Source organism: Canis lupus, chromosome 20 (genome assembly GCF_011100685.1).
Source record: "Canis lupus familiaris isolate Mischka breed German Shepherd chromosome 20, alternate assembly UU_Cfam_GSD_1.0, whole genome shotgun sequence".
In the NCBI taxonomy this organism is placed as follows: domain Eukaryota; kingdom Metazoa; phylum Chordata; class Mammalia; order Carnivora; family Canidae; genus Canis; species Canis lupus.
Window position 1 is genome coordinate 50,540,766 of NC_049241.1, and position 13,656 is coordinate 50,554,421.

Consider the following 13,656-nt stretch of genomic DNA (forward strand, 5'->3'; position numbering starts at 1 on the left):
ACAGATCCTGTGCCATGTGGGTGGCAAGACACTTGACAAGGACAGCCTCATTGAATATGCTGATGACCCCAAGAAGTGATACCATCAGTATCCCCTGCAATGCCTCCTGGGCAAGGTGGGGTTCAAATAGTGCAAGAGGGCTTGGTAGAAGCTTCCAGGAGATGGACCCAACTGAAGAGCCACCAATCTGCAGCTCAGCTGGGGCAGGACTGCCTGGGGGAACCAGTGGGACCCTCGCAGGGCTGCAGGGGGAGGGAGCACACTTACGACAGCCTTGCTCGTCTGAGCCATTCTCACAGTCCATCTGGCCATCACATCTCCAGAACTGAGGGATGCAGCGGTTGACACGGCCCCCACAATTGAAGTCTCCCGACTTGCAGGTGACAGACACTGTGGGAGAAACAGAACTGAGCGTTTGCTCAGAGGGAAGCCCAATCTGCCTCCCAGCCCCAGGTTTGCAGAGGAAAAACACAGTTTTCAGAAAGAAGGTGCCAAGCCCACCTTTCTGGGTCAAAATGAAGGACATGTAATGGAACTTGTTTAAAAAAAAATCAGACATGAAGCAGTGGAAAGGTTTGGAAGGAGAGAGAGGTGATAGTGGCATAGCATCATGACCGTATTAATACTACTGAACTGGTCACTTTAAAATGGTTAATTTGGGCAGCTCTGGTGGCTCAGCGGTTTAGCGCCGCCTACAGCCCAGGGTGGGATCCTGGAGACCCAGGATCGAGTCCCATGTCAGGCTCCCTGCATGGAGCCTCCTTGTGTCTCTGCCTCTCTCTCTATGTCTCTTATGCAAAAATAAATAAAATTCTTTTTTTTTAATTCTTAAAAAATTTTTAAAAATTTTAAAAATGGTTAATTTTACATTATGTGAATTTCACCTCGTTAAAAAAAAAAAAGCTCTTAAAGTTCAGAAACATCTCCTCCCCCAAGTCCCAATTCATGGTTCAACACATGAATCTGCTGGCTGATGTCCACTTTGTCTGTCACCCACTATCATCAAAGAGGGTAAGAAGTGTGTTACACCCAAAGAGGACTCACTGCAGGTCTCCTGGGACTCATCTGAGGCATCCAGGCACTCGGCCCTCCCGTCACAAACCCACTTGTAGGAGATGCACTTCCCATCTTGGCACTGGAACTCGTTTCTCCCGCATTTGTCTTCCACTGAGAGAGAAGGGAAGAGGAAGGACCATTCAGCGCCAGAATTGGAAACTGACACCACCACCTGAGTGTTTCTATTTCCTGCCAGCTGCAGAATGAACTAGAAATAGAATCTAATCATTCCCAGGAAGTAAAACACACCCAATAAATTTCATGAACTAAAAGTGTAGCAGAGGATGCAAAGACTAGATCTAAAACGTGTAAAACTTGACATAATAGTTGTTGAGTCCAATGTATGGACCCACTAAGGTAGGAAACAAAATAGTGTAAGTTCCTTGCATGTGAATAAAGAAAATGATTTAAATGATTTAACATATTACAAACCTGTGTTGGCAATAGTAATGAGGAAAATTGACAGTGTGAAATCAAGGAAAAATGAGGGGCCGTCTCCAGTAGGTAGGGAGGAAATACAGAGATAAAAATTGTGAGAAATGGGGATCCCTGGGTGGTGCAGCGGTTTGGCGCCTGCCTTTGGCCCAGGGCACGATCCTAGAGACCCGGGATCGAATCCCACGTTGGGCTCCCGGTGCATGGAGCCTGCTTCTCCCTCTACCTATGTCTGCCTCTCTCTCTGTGTGTGACTATCATAAATAAATAAAAATTAAAAAAAAATTGTGAGAAATGATGAATGTGGATGCTAGAGAACAGAGATGCTGCAGCAAAAATAATCAGATACTGGAAGGTCAGATAAAAAACAATGGAACAGAGACATAGCAAAAGCTGTAGTAAGAGAAACTTTTTTCTAGAAAAGCAAAAACTGGGGATCCCTGGGTGGCTCAGTGGTTTAGCTCCTGCTTTCAGCCCAGGGCGTGATCCTGTAGTCCCAGGATCCAGTCTCACATCCAGTCTCACATCCATGCAGGGAGCCTGCTTCTCTCTCTGCCTGTGTCTCTGCCTCTCTCTCTCTCTCTCTCTCTGTCTCTCATGAATAAATAAAAACTTTAAAAAAAGACTCAGATTTTTAGATAAAAATGAAGACAAGTTGGGGATCCCCGGTTGAGTGCCTGCCTTCCACCCAGGGTATGATCTTGGAGTCAGGGGATGGTGTCCTATATCAGGCTCCCTGCATGGAGCCTGCTTCTTCCTCTGCCTGTGTCTCTGCCTCTCTGTCTCTCTCATGGATAAATAAATCTTTAAAAAAAAAAAAAAAAGAGGACAAGTAAATTTTGGGGAAATTTCCTAAAATACATTGATTTTTGCATTTTGGAAAAGAGATCTCAATGTTGACCATTATTCATTAACTGTTCATTATCAATCGATAATTTTTAAAAAGATTTTATTTATTTATTCATGAGAGACACAGAAAGAGGCAGAGACACAGGCAGAAGGAGAAGCAGGCTCCATACAGGGAGCCCGATGTGGGACTCGATCCTGGAACTCCAGGATCATGCCCTGAGCCGAAGGCAGATGCTTACCCGCTGAGTCACTAGGCATCCCTCAATCAATTGATCATTGATTTGGAATGCACAATTCTATGTGAACTAGAATCAAAGCAAACTATTATTATTAGTGAGACCCGGTAATTAAAAAAAAATCTTTTAATCTCTAATTATAAACTTGGATGCCCTATGTAAATTAAAACAATGTGGCCAAAATTATGATGTGGCTTATCTCATCATGTTTTATGAATAAATAAAAAAGACCAAAAAATATGAATAAATAAGACCAAAAAAATAAAAATAGAAGCTAGCAGGATTTTCTTATTGACTCAGATGTTCTGTAGGCAAATAGTATGTAAAATATAAGTTTTGAATGTTGGCTATATTTATTATAAGTTCCACTATTCTTGTAAGAAGATTGTTTTTTTTTGGGTGCCTGGGTGGCTCAGTCAGTTAAGCACTACCTTTAGCTCAGGTCATGATCTCAGGGTCCTGGGATCGAGCTCTGTGTTGGGCTCCCCACTCAGCAGAGTCTCCCTCTCTATCTGACTCCCACCCATCTCATTCTCTCTCTCAAACAAATAAATAAAATCTTTAAAGAAAGATCGTTTTTCTTTTTCTTCTTTTTTAAGATTTCATTCATTTTATCTGAGAGACAGAGCAGGGGAAGGAGTAGAGGGGGAGAGAAAGAGAGAGGGAGAGAATCCCAAGCTGATTCCACCAAGCAATTCAGAATTTAGGACTCGATCCCACAACCCAGAGACTGTGACCTGAGCCGAAAGCAAGAGTTAGAACCTTAATCTGCTGAGCCACCTGGGCACCTCTCTTTTTCCTTTTATCAATTTTGAATGTTAGCCATAACCAAAAGAATAGTTTAATGGTTTGTACAAAATTTAATCATTACCTCATTTTGCACAAAGATAATTAATTTATTGGGCTGCCCAATAAATAAAATCTTAAAAAAAAGAAGTGTTACGTATTTTTAAGCTCATCCTGTTCAACATCTCTGCTTTTCTATGGAGTCATATCATACCAGTAATAGTGGTATATAATGAAAATTTATATTGGGGAGAACATACTCAGTGTGTTTTGTTTTGTTTTACCAGTGGAGGTATGTAATTTAAAGAGTTTGGAGAGCAACTAGTTAAGACTATGATGAAAGACTTTAGGGCCAAATGCAAAGTGGAATTCTGGACTGGGTCCTAGAAGAGGAAAGGGAAAAGCTGGCGAAATCCAAATAAAGTCTAGATAGAATTAATAGTAATATGCCAACATTAAACTCTTAGTTTTGGCAAATATACCATGGTCTATAAGATGTTAGCATTGGGGGAATCTGCATGTGGGGCCCATGAGAACTCTCTGCAATATCTTTGCAACTTTTCTGTAAATCTAACCTAATTCCAAAATAGAAAGGCTATTTAAAGATTTTATTTATTTAAAGATTATTTTATTATTTTATTTAATTAAAAGGACCTGCCTAGTACTTCCCTTCCAATCTCACGGATATATGGCCAGCACTCCTTCCATCCCATTTCCTTACACGCTCACGCGCACACACACACCTGCAGACGTTTGTTTTCCCCATAAATTGCTGATCTGAAAGCTTCCCTACAAGCAAGGAAGGCAGTGATGACCTTGAGGTCACCAGATTTCAAAAACTGCCCCCTGCCCCAAAACAGTGTGAATTATAACACTGTGGAAGGGACTTTTTCCTGCCCCCTTCACAATGAATCTTGTGACCCATATCCTGGCTCTGTACTGGATCCCATAAAAGTTTCACAACCTCAGAGCTCAAATCCCTGCAGCTCTGTCTGCTGCAATGCTCCCTCCCAGCTTGCCCAATTTTTTTTTTCCTTGTAGTCATCCAGATTGCACCTTCATGGGAGACCCTGAGCCAGAACATCTAGCTATGCTACTTCCAAATTCCTGATTCACAGAAACTGTGAGATAATAAATGCATGGGTTTTTTTTTAAAGACTTATTTATTTATTTTAGAGAGAGAGTGAGGACATGGGGGGGGGGGGGCAGAGGGAGAGAGAGATTCTCAAAAAGGTTCCCAACTGAGCTCAGAGCCCAAAGTGGGGGCTCGATTCCATGATCCTAAGATCATGACCTGAGCCGAAACCAAAGAGTTAGATGCTTAACCAACTGCACCATCCAGGCACCCCTAATTAACACACAACCTAACTTAAAAAGGTTTATCTATATCTAACTGTAGGTAATATAGTGATGTATGCAAAATCTGTAGATGATAATAATGTGAATTCTCTATAGCCACTGAAAAAGATGAAGTCCAAAAATAAAGAAAGAAAGAAAGAAAGAAAGAAAGAAAGAAAGAAAGAAAGAAAGAAAGAAAGTCAGTCATCCTAAGTTGTAAAACGGAAAGCTGCCCGTCACATTTTCTAACTGGGGAGAAAAAGGATGTGCAGAATAGTTTGTAATAGTTCCTTATTGCCCTATTTTTAAAGAAATAGGATCTTATTGGGACGCCTGGGTGGCTGAGTGGTTGAGTGTCTGCCTTGAGCTCAGGTTGTGATCCTGGAGTCCTGGGATCAAGTCCTGCATCAGGATCCCTGCAGGGAGTTTGCTTCTCCCTCTGCCTATATCTCTCACTAATAAATAAATAAAATCTTTTTTTAAAAAAAGAAAAGAGAGGGATCCCTGGGTGGTGCAGCAGTTTAGCGCCTGCCTTTGGCCCAGGGCGCGATCCTGGAGACCCGGGATCGAATCCCACATCGGGCTCCCGGTGCATGGAGCCTGCTTCTTCCTCTGCCTGTGTCTCTGCCTCTCTCTCTCTCTCTCTCTGTGTGTGTGACTATCATAAATAAATTAAAAAAATAATAATAATAAAAAAAGAAAAAAGAAAAAAGAAAAAAAGAAAAGAGGGATGCCTGGGTGGCTCATCCATTGAGCATCTGCCTTTGGCTTAGGGTGTGATCCTGGAGTCCTGGGATCGAGTCCCACATCGAGCTTCCTGCATGGAGCCTGCTTCTCCCTCTACCTATGTTTCTGCCTCTCTTTCTTTGTGTGTCTCTCATGAATAAATAAATAAAACCTTGAAAGAAAGAAGAAAGAAAGAAAGAAAGAAAGAAAGAAAGAAAGAAAGAAAGAAGAAAGAAAGAAAGAAAGAAAGAAAGAAAGAAAGAAAGAAAGAAAGAAAGAAAGAAAGAAAAGAAATAGAATCTTATCTGTGCTTCCACGTAGGGAATAATGGCCAGCTCACTTCAGAGTTATTTTTCTTCAAAAAATACTTTATTTTTTAGATTTTTTAAAAGGAAAGAAAAAATAATCAAGCACAATAACCATACCAGTCACTGCATGTCCCTGGCTTTAGTGCTTGTTACTCCAATTGTCTAACTATTCCAAGTATCTTTTGATGTCTTTGGTCATTCCAATAGGAGTAGACAAAGCTAGAGACCTCCAGACCCCCTTGAACACTTTAGCCAGGCTTAAATCTAATCCTGAACCTGGGCCGGGGGTTCCTGGGGGCCAGGGACATTGGGACCCAGTTTAAAAACGACCTCCCTAGGGGTGCCTGCTATCTCCATTGGTGGGACATGCAACTCTTGATCTCAAGGTCATAAGTTTAAGCCCCACATTGGGTGCAGAGATTATTTAAAAATAAAATCTTTTTAAAAAGCTGTTTTTACTATTATTTTTAAAGATTTTTATTTATTTAAGAGAAAGAGGAGAGAGAGAAAAGTGAGTGAACATAAAAAGTGGGGAGGGGCAGAGGGAGAGGAAGAAGCACGCTCCTTACTGAGCAAGGGAGACCTGACATAGGGATCACAGGCGGATCATGACCTGAGCTGAAGGCAGACATTTAACCAACTGAGCCACACAGGCACGCCCCCCCCCCCCAAAAGAAGCTATTTTAACTAAAATAACTATATATTTACTTATTTTTAATTTATTTATATTATCTAACTATTTACATACAGGCATATCTTGGAGATATCGCAGGTCAGTTCCAGACCACCACAATAAAATGACTATTGTAATAAAGCGAACCAAACGAATTTTTTTGATGCATATAAAAGTTATGTTTAGGGACGCCTGGGTGGCTTAGTGGTTGAGCACCTGCCTTTGGCCCAGGGCGTGGTCCTGGGGTACTGGGATCGAGTCCCACGTCGGGCTCCCAGCATGGAGCCTGCTTCTCTCTCTGCCTATGTCTCTGCCTCTCTCTGTGTGTGTCTCTCATGAATAAATAAATAAACTCTTTAAAAAAAAAAAAAGTTATGTTTACATTAAATATGATGAGTCATGAAGTGAGCAAAAGCTGTGGAAAAAATAGAGACTTGCTCCATGAGGGATTGCCAAAACCTTCAATTTGTAAAGAAAGACAGTATCTGCAAAGTTCAATAAAATGAGGTATGTCTGGGGGTGCCTGGCTGGCTCAGCCAGAGGAGCGAGCGACTCTTGACCTCGGGGTCGTAAGTTCAAGCCCCATATTGGGTGCAGAGATGACTCAAATAAATAAAACTTTTAAAAAAATGAGGTGTGTCTGCATTTATGTATGTATGCACCCATGTATTGCATTCTCAAATATGAGCCCCTTTATCATTTCTACTTTGATGGTTCACCCAGCCCTTTCACATAGACTCCCTGAGAGGCAGTGTAGTGAGTGTCAGACCTGGGTTTGTTTTAACTTTTCTTTGTTTCTTTCTTTCAAAGAGATAGAAAGAGAGAGAAAGAGCAGGAACAGAGGGGAGAGGGAGAAGCAGGCTCCCCGCTGAGCAGGGATGCAGAATGGGGATTGATCCCAGGACCCCGGGATCATAACCTGAGATGAAGGCCAATGCTTAACACTTAATGTTAGGAGCCACCCAGGTGCCCCCAGACCTAGGTTTAAATGGCTTTCTGGGTCATTTAAGTAGATTGACTTGCACTACTGACTTAATCCTTCTGGGTCTCAGTTCCTCATTTGTAAAACAGGGGAGAGTCCCTATTTGTGAGACTGTTTTGAGGATTAAGGAACATAATAACAAAAAGGAGCTCTGCACACATGCTGACATAACATCAGGTTAAAAACAGGTGATGTGTTCATCCAATGGGACACATCTCAGCAATAAAAGGGGACAACTGGCTGGTGAATGCACTGTCATGGATGAATCTCTGGAACGTTACCTGCCTGGCTTCTTTTGCTCAAGAGTATGTGAAGTTGTAGTTCAGGTAAAGCTAATCTCTAAGCATAAAAATCAGATTAGTGGTTGCCTCTAGTGTGTAGGGGAGGTAATTAAACAAGAAAGGAGGCACCAGGGAACTTTCTAGGAAGTTGGAAATGTTCTATATCCTAAAGGGAAGTGCTTTCATGGAGGTAGACATTTACCAAAACTCACTGAACTCTTCATTTAATATCTGTCCATTTTATTTTTTTTTAACTTTTTTTTTTAAAGATTTCATTTATTTATTCATGAGAGAGGGAGAGGCAGAGACACAGGCAGAGGGAGAAGCAGGCTCCATACAGGGAGCCTGATGTGGGTCTCCAGGATCACGCCCTGGGCTGAAGGCGGTGCTAAACCATTGAGCCACTGGGGCTGTCCATTTTAAAAAGCAAACGGGGGTGAGGGCCACCTGGGTGGCTCAGAGAAATACAAGGAGTGCTTAGAAGAATTAAAGAAATGGGAAACTGAATTATAAGGATGCCATGCTTGAGGTGGCCGTAGTGGACAGCCCAGGTGACTAAGGAGAATGAGGAGGAGAAAGTAAGAGGGAAGGGAATGTGTTGAGCTTTGGAATGTGCTGCAGATACCAATAATCGAACTGCCCAGCTACTGATCTGAACAATGACTCCCTCAGAGCTGCCTCTATAATACACCCTACACCCTTATGACTCACAACTGATTTGTAATTGTCCCAAAGGCCGGATATGACTCACTTCTCGCTACTGGCACACAGGGTGGGTAAAAAGCAATTGGAATTCCAGGACTCTCAGAAAAAAATTAAAGAGGAAGTTCAAGCACAGAGCATTTGCAATGAGGATCTTGGAGGAGGAGCTTCTATCACATCTTCCTCTCCTAGGGGATCACAACTTCCATTACCACTAATCCACTCCTCTGGCCTCCTAACCTTTGCACAAAGCCCTATTTTACCAACAAAACATACCACCAGAAAGACTGGAAGTAGTAATAACCCCTTGAGGCCCTTTAAAGAGGGATAAGGAATAATAAACCCTTTCCCTGGACACCATGTCTTCACCCTGGCAACAGCTCTCCAAATATTTGCTAGTCAAAGATGGCTGAAGACCTCACCAACAGGAAAACCCTACCCTTACTTTTTATCAGGATAGGTCGTCCAATAGCTGGCTGACAGCTCCAGACAATGTTTGAATGAAAAGCTAATGGATTTTACTGTTACAGGCGCAGCCAGGCAACTGTCAGCTGGGAAATCAATAAGTCCCATGGTCTGGCTAGTGGGGACAGGGATCAGGAACAGCAAGCACCAAGAGACAGCACATCAGAAGGTTGTTCCCACAGCACACAACACCGTTCTGAGAAAGGGGACTGAATCAGTCCTGTTTCAAGCACCACTACCCAAAGAAACCACAGGGCTTCCTCCCTGTTGCAGAAGTGAGGTTTGTGTTTTCCTTGTCAGTTTCATTTGCATTCCAGTAAAAGCAAACTGGAGCATCCCCCATCCACCCATCTCTCCTCAGGCTGGGGATGTCTAAAATTATACAAAAACTGCACACACTCACACCCTCCAGCGTCCAAATCTCAAAACTTAGCCAGTAAATTTCTCCTGTCACATAGGACAAGTCAGGAATAAGGTTATCGAAACAGAAAAGGAGAATACACATTTCTGCTTTTTCTCCAGCACATAAATGCTTTCGATGTTTTTTTCCCCCATACTACTGAACAGAGTTGTTGAGGAAAATCAAAATTATAGATAGGGGGTACCTGGGTGGCTCAGTGGTTGAGCGTCTGCCTTTGGCTCAGGTGCAGATCCCAGGGTCCCAAATCAGGCCCCCCACGGGGAGCATGCTTCTCCCTCTGCCTATTTCTGCCTCTCTCTGTGTCTTTGAATGAATGAATAAAATCTTTCCAAAAAAAAAAATTATAGAATTGTTTCTTTGAAAAAAAGAAACAGCTGGAGCAAACAGACTCAGCTGAATATGAATGAAAAATCAATTTTCCAGCAGGCTTTTCCAAACTAGGGGATGCCAAGGCATTTTCCTCAGAGGTGATCTCTGTGGAAGCTGTTGTCAGCTCATTTGGGGAGGGTTTGATTTTTGTGATTGTTCATTGCTGGTTACCTCCACGGTATCTTTTTTTTTTTTTTTTTTTTTTACCTCCACGGTATCTTAGCAACAAATGTCACGGGCTTGACAGCCACGGAAAGTGTGAATGCTATTAATGTACTTAAGATGAAATGTGAAGGGCCATCAAAGCACTGAGCAACAAAGGCATCTAGATTTGGATCTTATCAAGGGAGGAACCCTACAGATAAGAGCAGGAATATCCTGGAAAGACAGAATGAGCCACATAATTCCCATTGAAGGTTCGCAGTCTCAAAAAAGCTCTCCTGGTCTTTTTTCCAATGTTGCCCTGGAAGAAAAGTATGCCCAGCAATGACTAAATGAATCTCCCTGGCCCACGTTGCTAAAACAGACACAACTCTTTGCAAGGTGCTCTACTTTTCTGCGTAGAGTTTCTTGGGTGTGCCCTGGGCATACTCCATACTCCGCACACAACTGTTAACTGATTTTGATCTGGCTGAGGGAAGGCATGCAGTTCAGATTCCAACAATTTCCATTTCCAAGGATAAAGAACAAGAATTTCCATCTCCCTACACCCCTCAAAATGTTTTAAAGACAGTTAAGGAGCACGCGGGAGCAGCCAGGACTGCTACAAATACGCATCATCCTGTTAACACCAGAGAAGGAGCTGCTAGCTCCCAGGAGTCTGGGGAACACATCAGGACTGAGGCTCCTGGACAGAGAAAACTAAAGTCAAGCAACGCATCTTGCTCAAGACTTCACTGTCATCATTTCCGCTTAGGGATGAAAAAAAAAAAGTCAAATACAAGTTGAGAGAAAGGAAAGAGATCTTTCGGGAGGTGCATTCCCAATTTGGGGTGGTGGGGGCGGGGCTCAGCTCTTCCAGGCTTACCAAAATTGGACAGATCAAGCAGCTGGCCCTGGAGCAGCTCTGGAAAAGACTGGAATGGGAGCCAGGGCTTCAGGGGTTAACCAGCCCGGCCACATAGACAGTTCCAGAAAACTCCTCCTCCTGCGGCTATATCAGAACCCCAGGGGGAAAGCCGAAACTAAAGTAAGTAAGTGACAAATCTTGCTCAAGAGTTGAGCCACGATTTCCTCAGGCATGGAATCAACAGGCGTTTGAAATACAAGGTCAATTACACGCCTCTTGACAAGCTGCACTCCCTCGTCTTCACACACCGGGAGGCCGAGTTGCCGCAACTCCCCTGTACGGCAGCATCCTCCCTTCCTCCCCTCGGAGAAAACTGACGCGTCACGGGGAGGAAGGAATCCCAGTTCAAATCTCCGCACACGAGGCCGCCCACTCCCCTCCTGTCAATAAAAAACGTTTCCTGCCATCCTGCGATCGGGTGACCCCAATTCTTTAATGGGCGGCTGTGGTTCTAAGCTTGGAAAAGAGCCCGCTTCTCTGATACCCAGGGCGAGGTCAAATGCCTCGGGGAGGCTACCTCAGGGAGGGCGCACCAAGTGCTCCCATCACCACATCTAAGCCGGACGCCCCCGTCAACGGCACATCGCCGTGCGCACAGCCGCCGCTAAAGCCGTTCAGAGCGTCTGAGCGAGCAAGGCCACCCCGAGGGATCCGTGTGACGCTGCCGCCGCCCGGGCCCTGCCCCCGCGGAGGGTCCCCGCGAATTGCGTGTCTCTCAGCCGCGCTTCAGCGGAGGCCCCTAAAGGGGTCTGGGGGCGCGGAGGGCGAACTCCACCCGGGCCGGGGCCGCGGAGGCGACGCCGGGGGCCTGGGACGCGCGGGCCGCTTTGTGACAGGAACCCGGGCCGGGCGCGAGGAACTCCGCGGTCGCCTCACCGGAACCAGGTGCGGTGGGTCCCCAGCCACACCTCGGGCCAAGCCCCGCCCCGCCCCGCCCCGCCCCGCGCGCCCCTCGCATCCGCCGCCTCCCATTGGCCGAGGGGAGTGGCTCGAGGCTCGCGTGTTCCAGTCGCGTCCAATGGGAGCTCGGGGACTGGCCCTCGGGGCCGGGGGGCGGGGCCGCAGGCGGCGGCCACCGGCAGAAGCGAGCGTGCGGAGCCCGTGAGGAAGGTCTGCGTCCGGCTCTGGGCTCCAGCCGAGCCCCTGCGCGGTACAAAGCCGCCCCGGGGCGTCCGCAGGGACCCCCCGGGCTTCTGGCAGCCCTCACCCTAGAACAACTCGATGAGGGGTCCCTGCCTCCCTAGGGCTGGAGAGCCCGCTGTCCCTCTCTGAGGAACACAAGGGGGGGCCCCCCCATCCGGCGACTTCTAGGGAAAGCCTCGCCCCGCTTCTCGTGACGCCCCCACACCCCCAAAGCCTCGCAGGCCCATCATCACTCCCTCCAAGCCGTTTGGGGACTTCGTGCCATTTTCCCCACACATCTCACAAGGACGGGGTGATATTCCGCTTCCGCCCCAGAATTATCCAGGGGGTCCCCGAGTTCTGGGAGGTCACCCCACCGCACGCGGGAACCTGGAGCCAGCCTTACCTGCCGCCCCCGTCGCTGCGAGGAGCAGGGCGGCGGCCCAGCATAGCCCCCAGCCCTCGGGTCTCATGCTCCCAGCCTCCCGCTAGCTGCCGTGCAGGAAACCCGGGCTTCGCGCGGTCGGGCGGCAAATGCACGCGGGGCCCCGGTCATTTGCAGCATTTCAATGAGACTTTCCTCGCCAGGGGGAGGAGTCTGCGGTGGGGTGATTTTCGAATATCTTCACCTCACTGCGGGAGGAGGAGTTTCGAGAGGAGGAGTTTCGACCGGCCGATGTGACCAGGGCTAGTTAACCCGTGAAGCCCTGTCTCTGGATTCCAGGCTTTTCCAAACCTTGCTTCCAAATCATCGAATAGGCTAATTGATGACCATCTCCCCTCTGGCTCCAAAGGAAGAACTAGACTTGTCCGAAACTTTACCCCCTCTTCCCTCTACTTGCCTTCTCCTTTCTAGGAATCGTATATCTAGATTTTTAACGGAGTCTAGTCCTAGATACTTTTGAGACCGTTCGTCAGAATTGGTCTAAACAGTACTTGGTGAAGAATTTAAACAAAATCTTCGCAAATATTCAGCCTAAAACTGATCTTGTTTTGTGGGATCCAGCACTTGGACGAATAGGAGGAAAAACATCTCTGAAATCAATTGATCCATCCAGTCGGGGTCTGGACATAAATATTGATTTATTGTTTTAGGAGGAGTTGAGCAAACAGGGTGTTTCCTCTTCCCAAAGCAAAATCAAAACTAAATGGATTTTAGTTTTGAAACTGCCCTAATCACAGAGAACTGATGGAGAGCAGCTTTTAAGAATCAGTCTCTTTTGGGATTCATGAGGTTGCCAAGACCACTTGCCAAAAAGGCACGTGTGAGAATCTTGCCTGAACCCCAGGAAGGCTCTGGCAGTCTTGGAGGGCACCCCCCCGCCACCCCCCAGAATAAGCAGAGCTCTCTGGGGCTTTACAAACTGAGCTTGGCAGAGTGTACTAACCTCTCAGCAGGCTTATGGAGAAACCCAGGAGAGGAGGCAGAAAAGAGGCAAAAAGGAGACAATTGAACCCTGGGGGGCGGGTGGGAATGTTTAATCCAGAGTAAGAAAGAAAGAGCAGTTTAGGGCAGCCAGGGTGGCCCAGCGGTTTAGGATCGAGTCCCGTGAGTCCCGCGTTGGGCTCCTGCATGGAGCCTGCTTCTCCCTCTGCATGTGTCTCTGCCTCTCTCTCTCTCTCTGTGTCTCTCATGAATAAATAAATAAAATCTAAAAAAAGAAAAAAAATAAAAGAAAAGAAAAAAAAGAAAAGAAAGAAAGAAGAAAAGAAAAGAAAGAAAAGAAAAAAGAAAGAAAAGAAAAGAAAAGAAAGAAAAGAAAAGAAAAGAAAAGAAAAGAAAAGAAAAGAAAAGAAAAGAAAAGAAAAAAAGAAAAGAAAAGAAAAGAAAAGAAGTT

The 13,656-nt window shown here is 45.7% G+C and overlaps 1 protein-coding gene across 1 annotated transcript in view; it reads right to left on the reverse strand.

The window, feature by feature from the left end:
- LDLR (low density lipoprotein receptor) overlaps nt 1-12,409 on the reverse strand; it is a 37,316-nt gene extending 24,907 nt beyond the window's left edge. The window contains exons 1-3 of the mRNA XM_038567258.1: nt 12,225-12,409; nt 1,045-1,167; nt 268-390 (exon numbers count right to left, since the gene is read on the reverse strand). Coding sequence (XP_038423186.1) covers nt 268-390; nt 1,045-1,167; nt 12,225-12,291 — 313 coding nt within the window. The 5' untranslated portion in view covers nt 12,292-12,409. The remainder of the gene's footprint in view (nt 1-267; nt 391-1,044; nt 1,168-12,224) is intronic.
- Nucleotides 12,410-13,656: the final 1,247 nt, after the last annotated feature.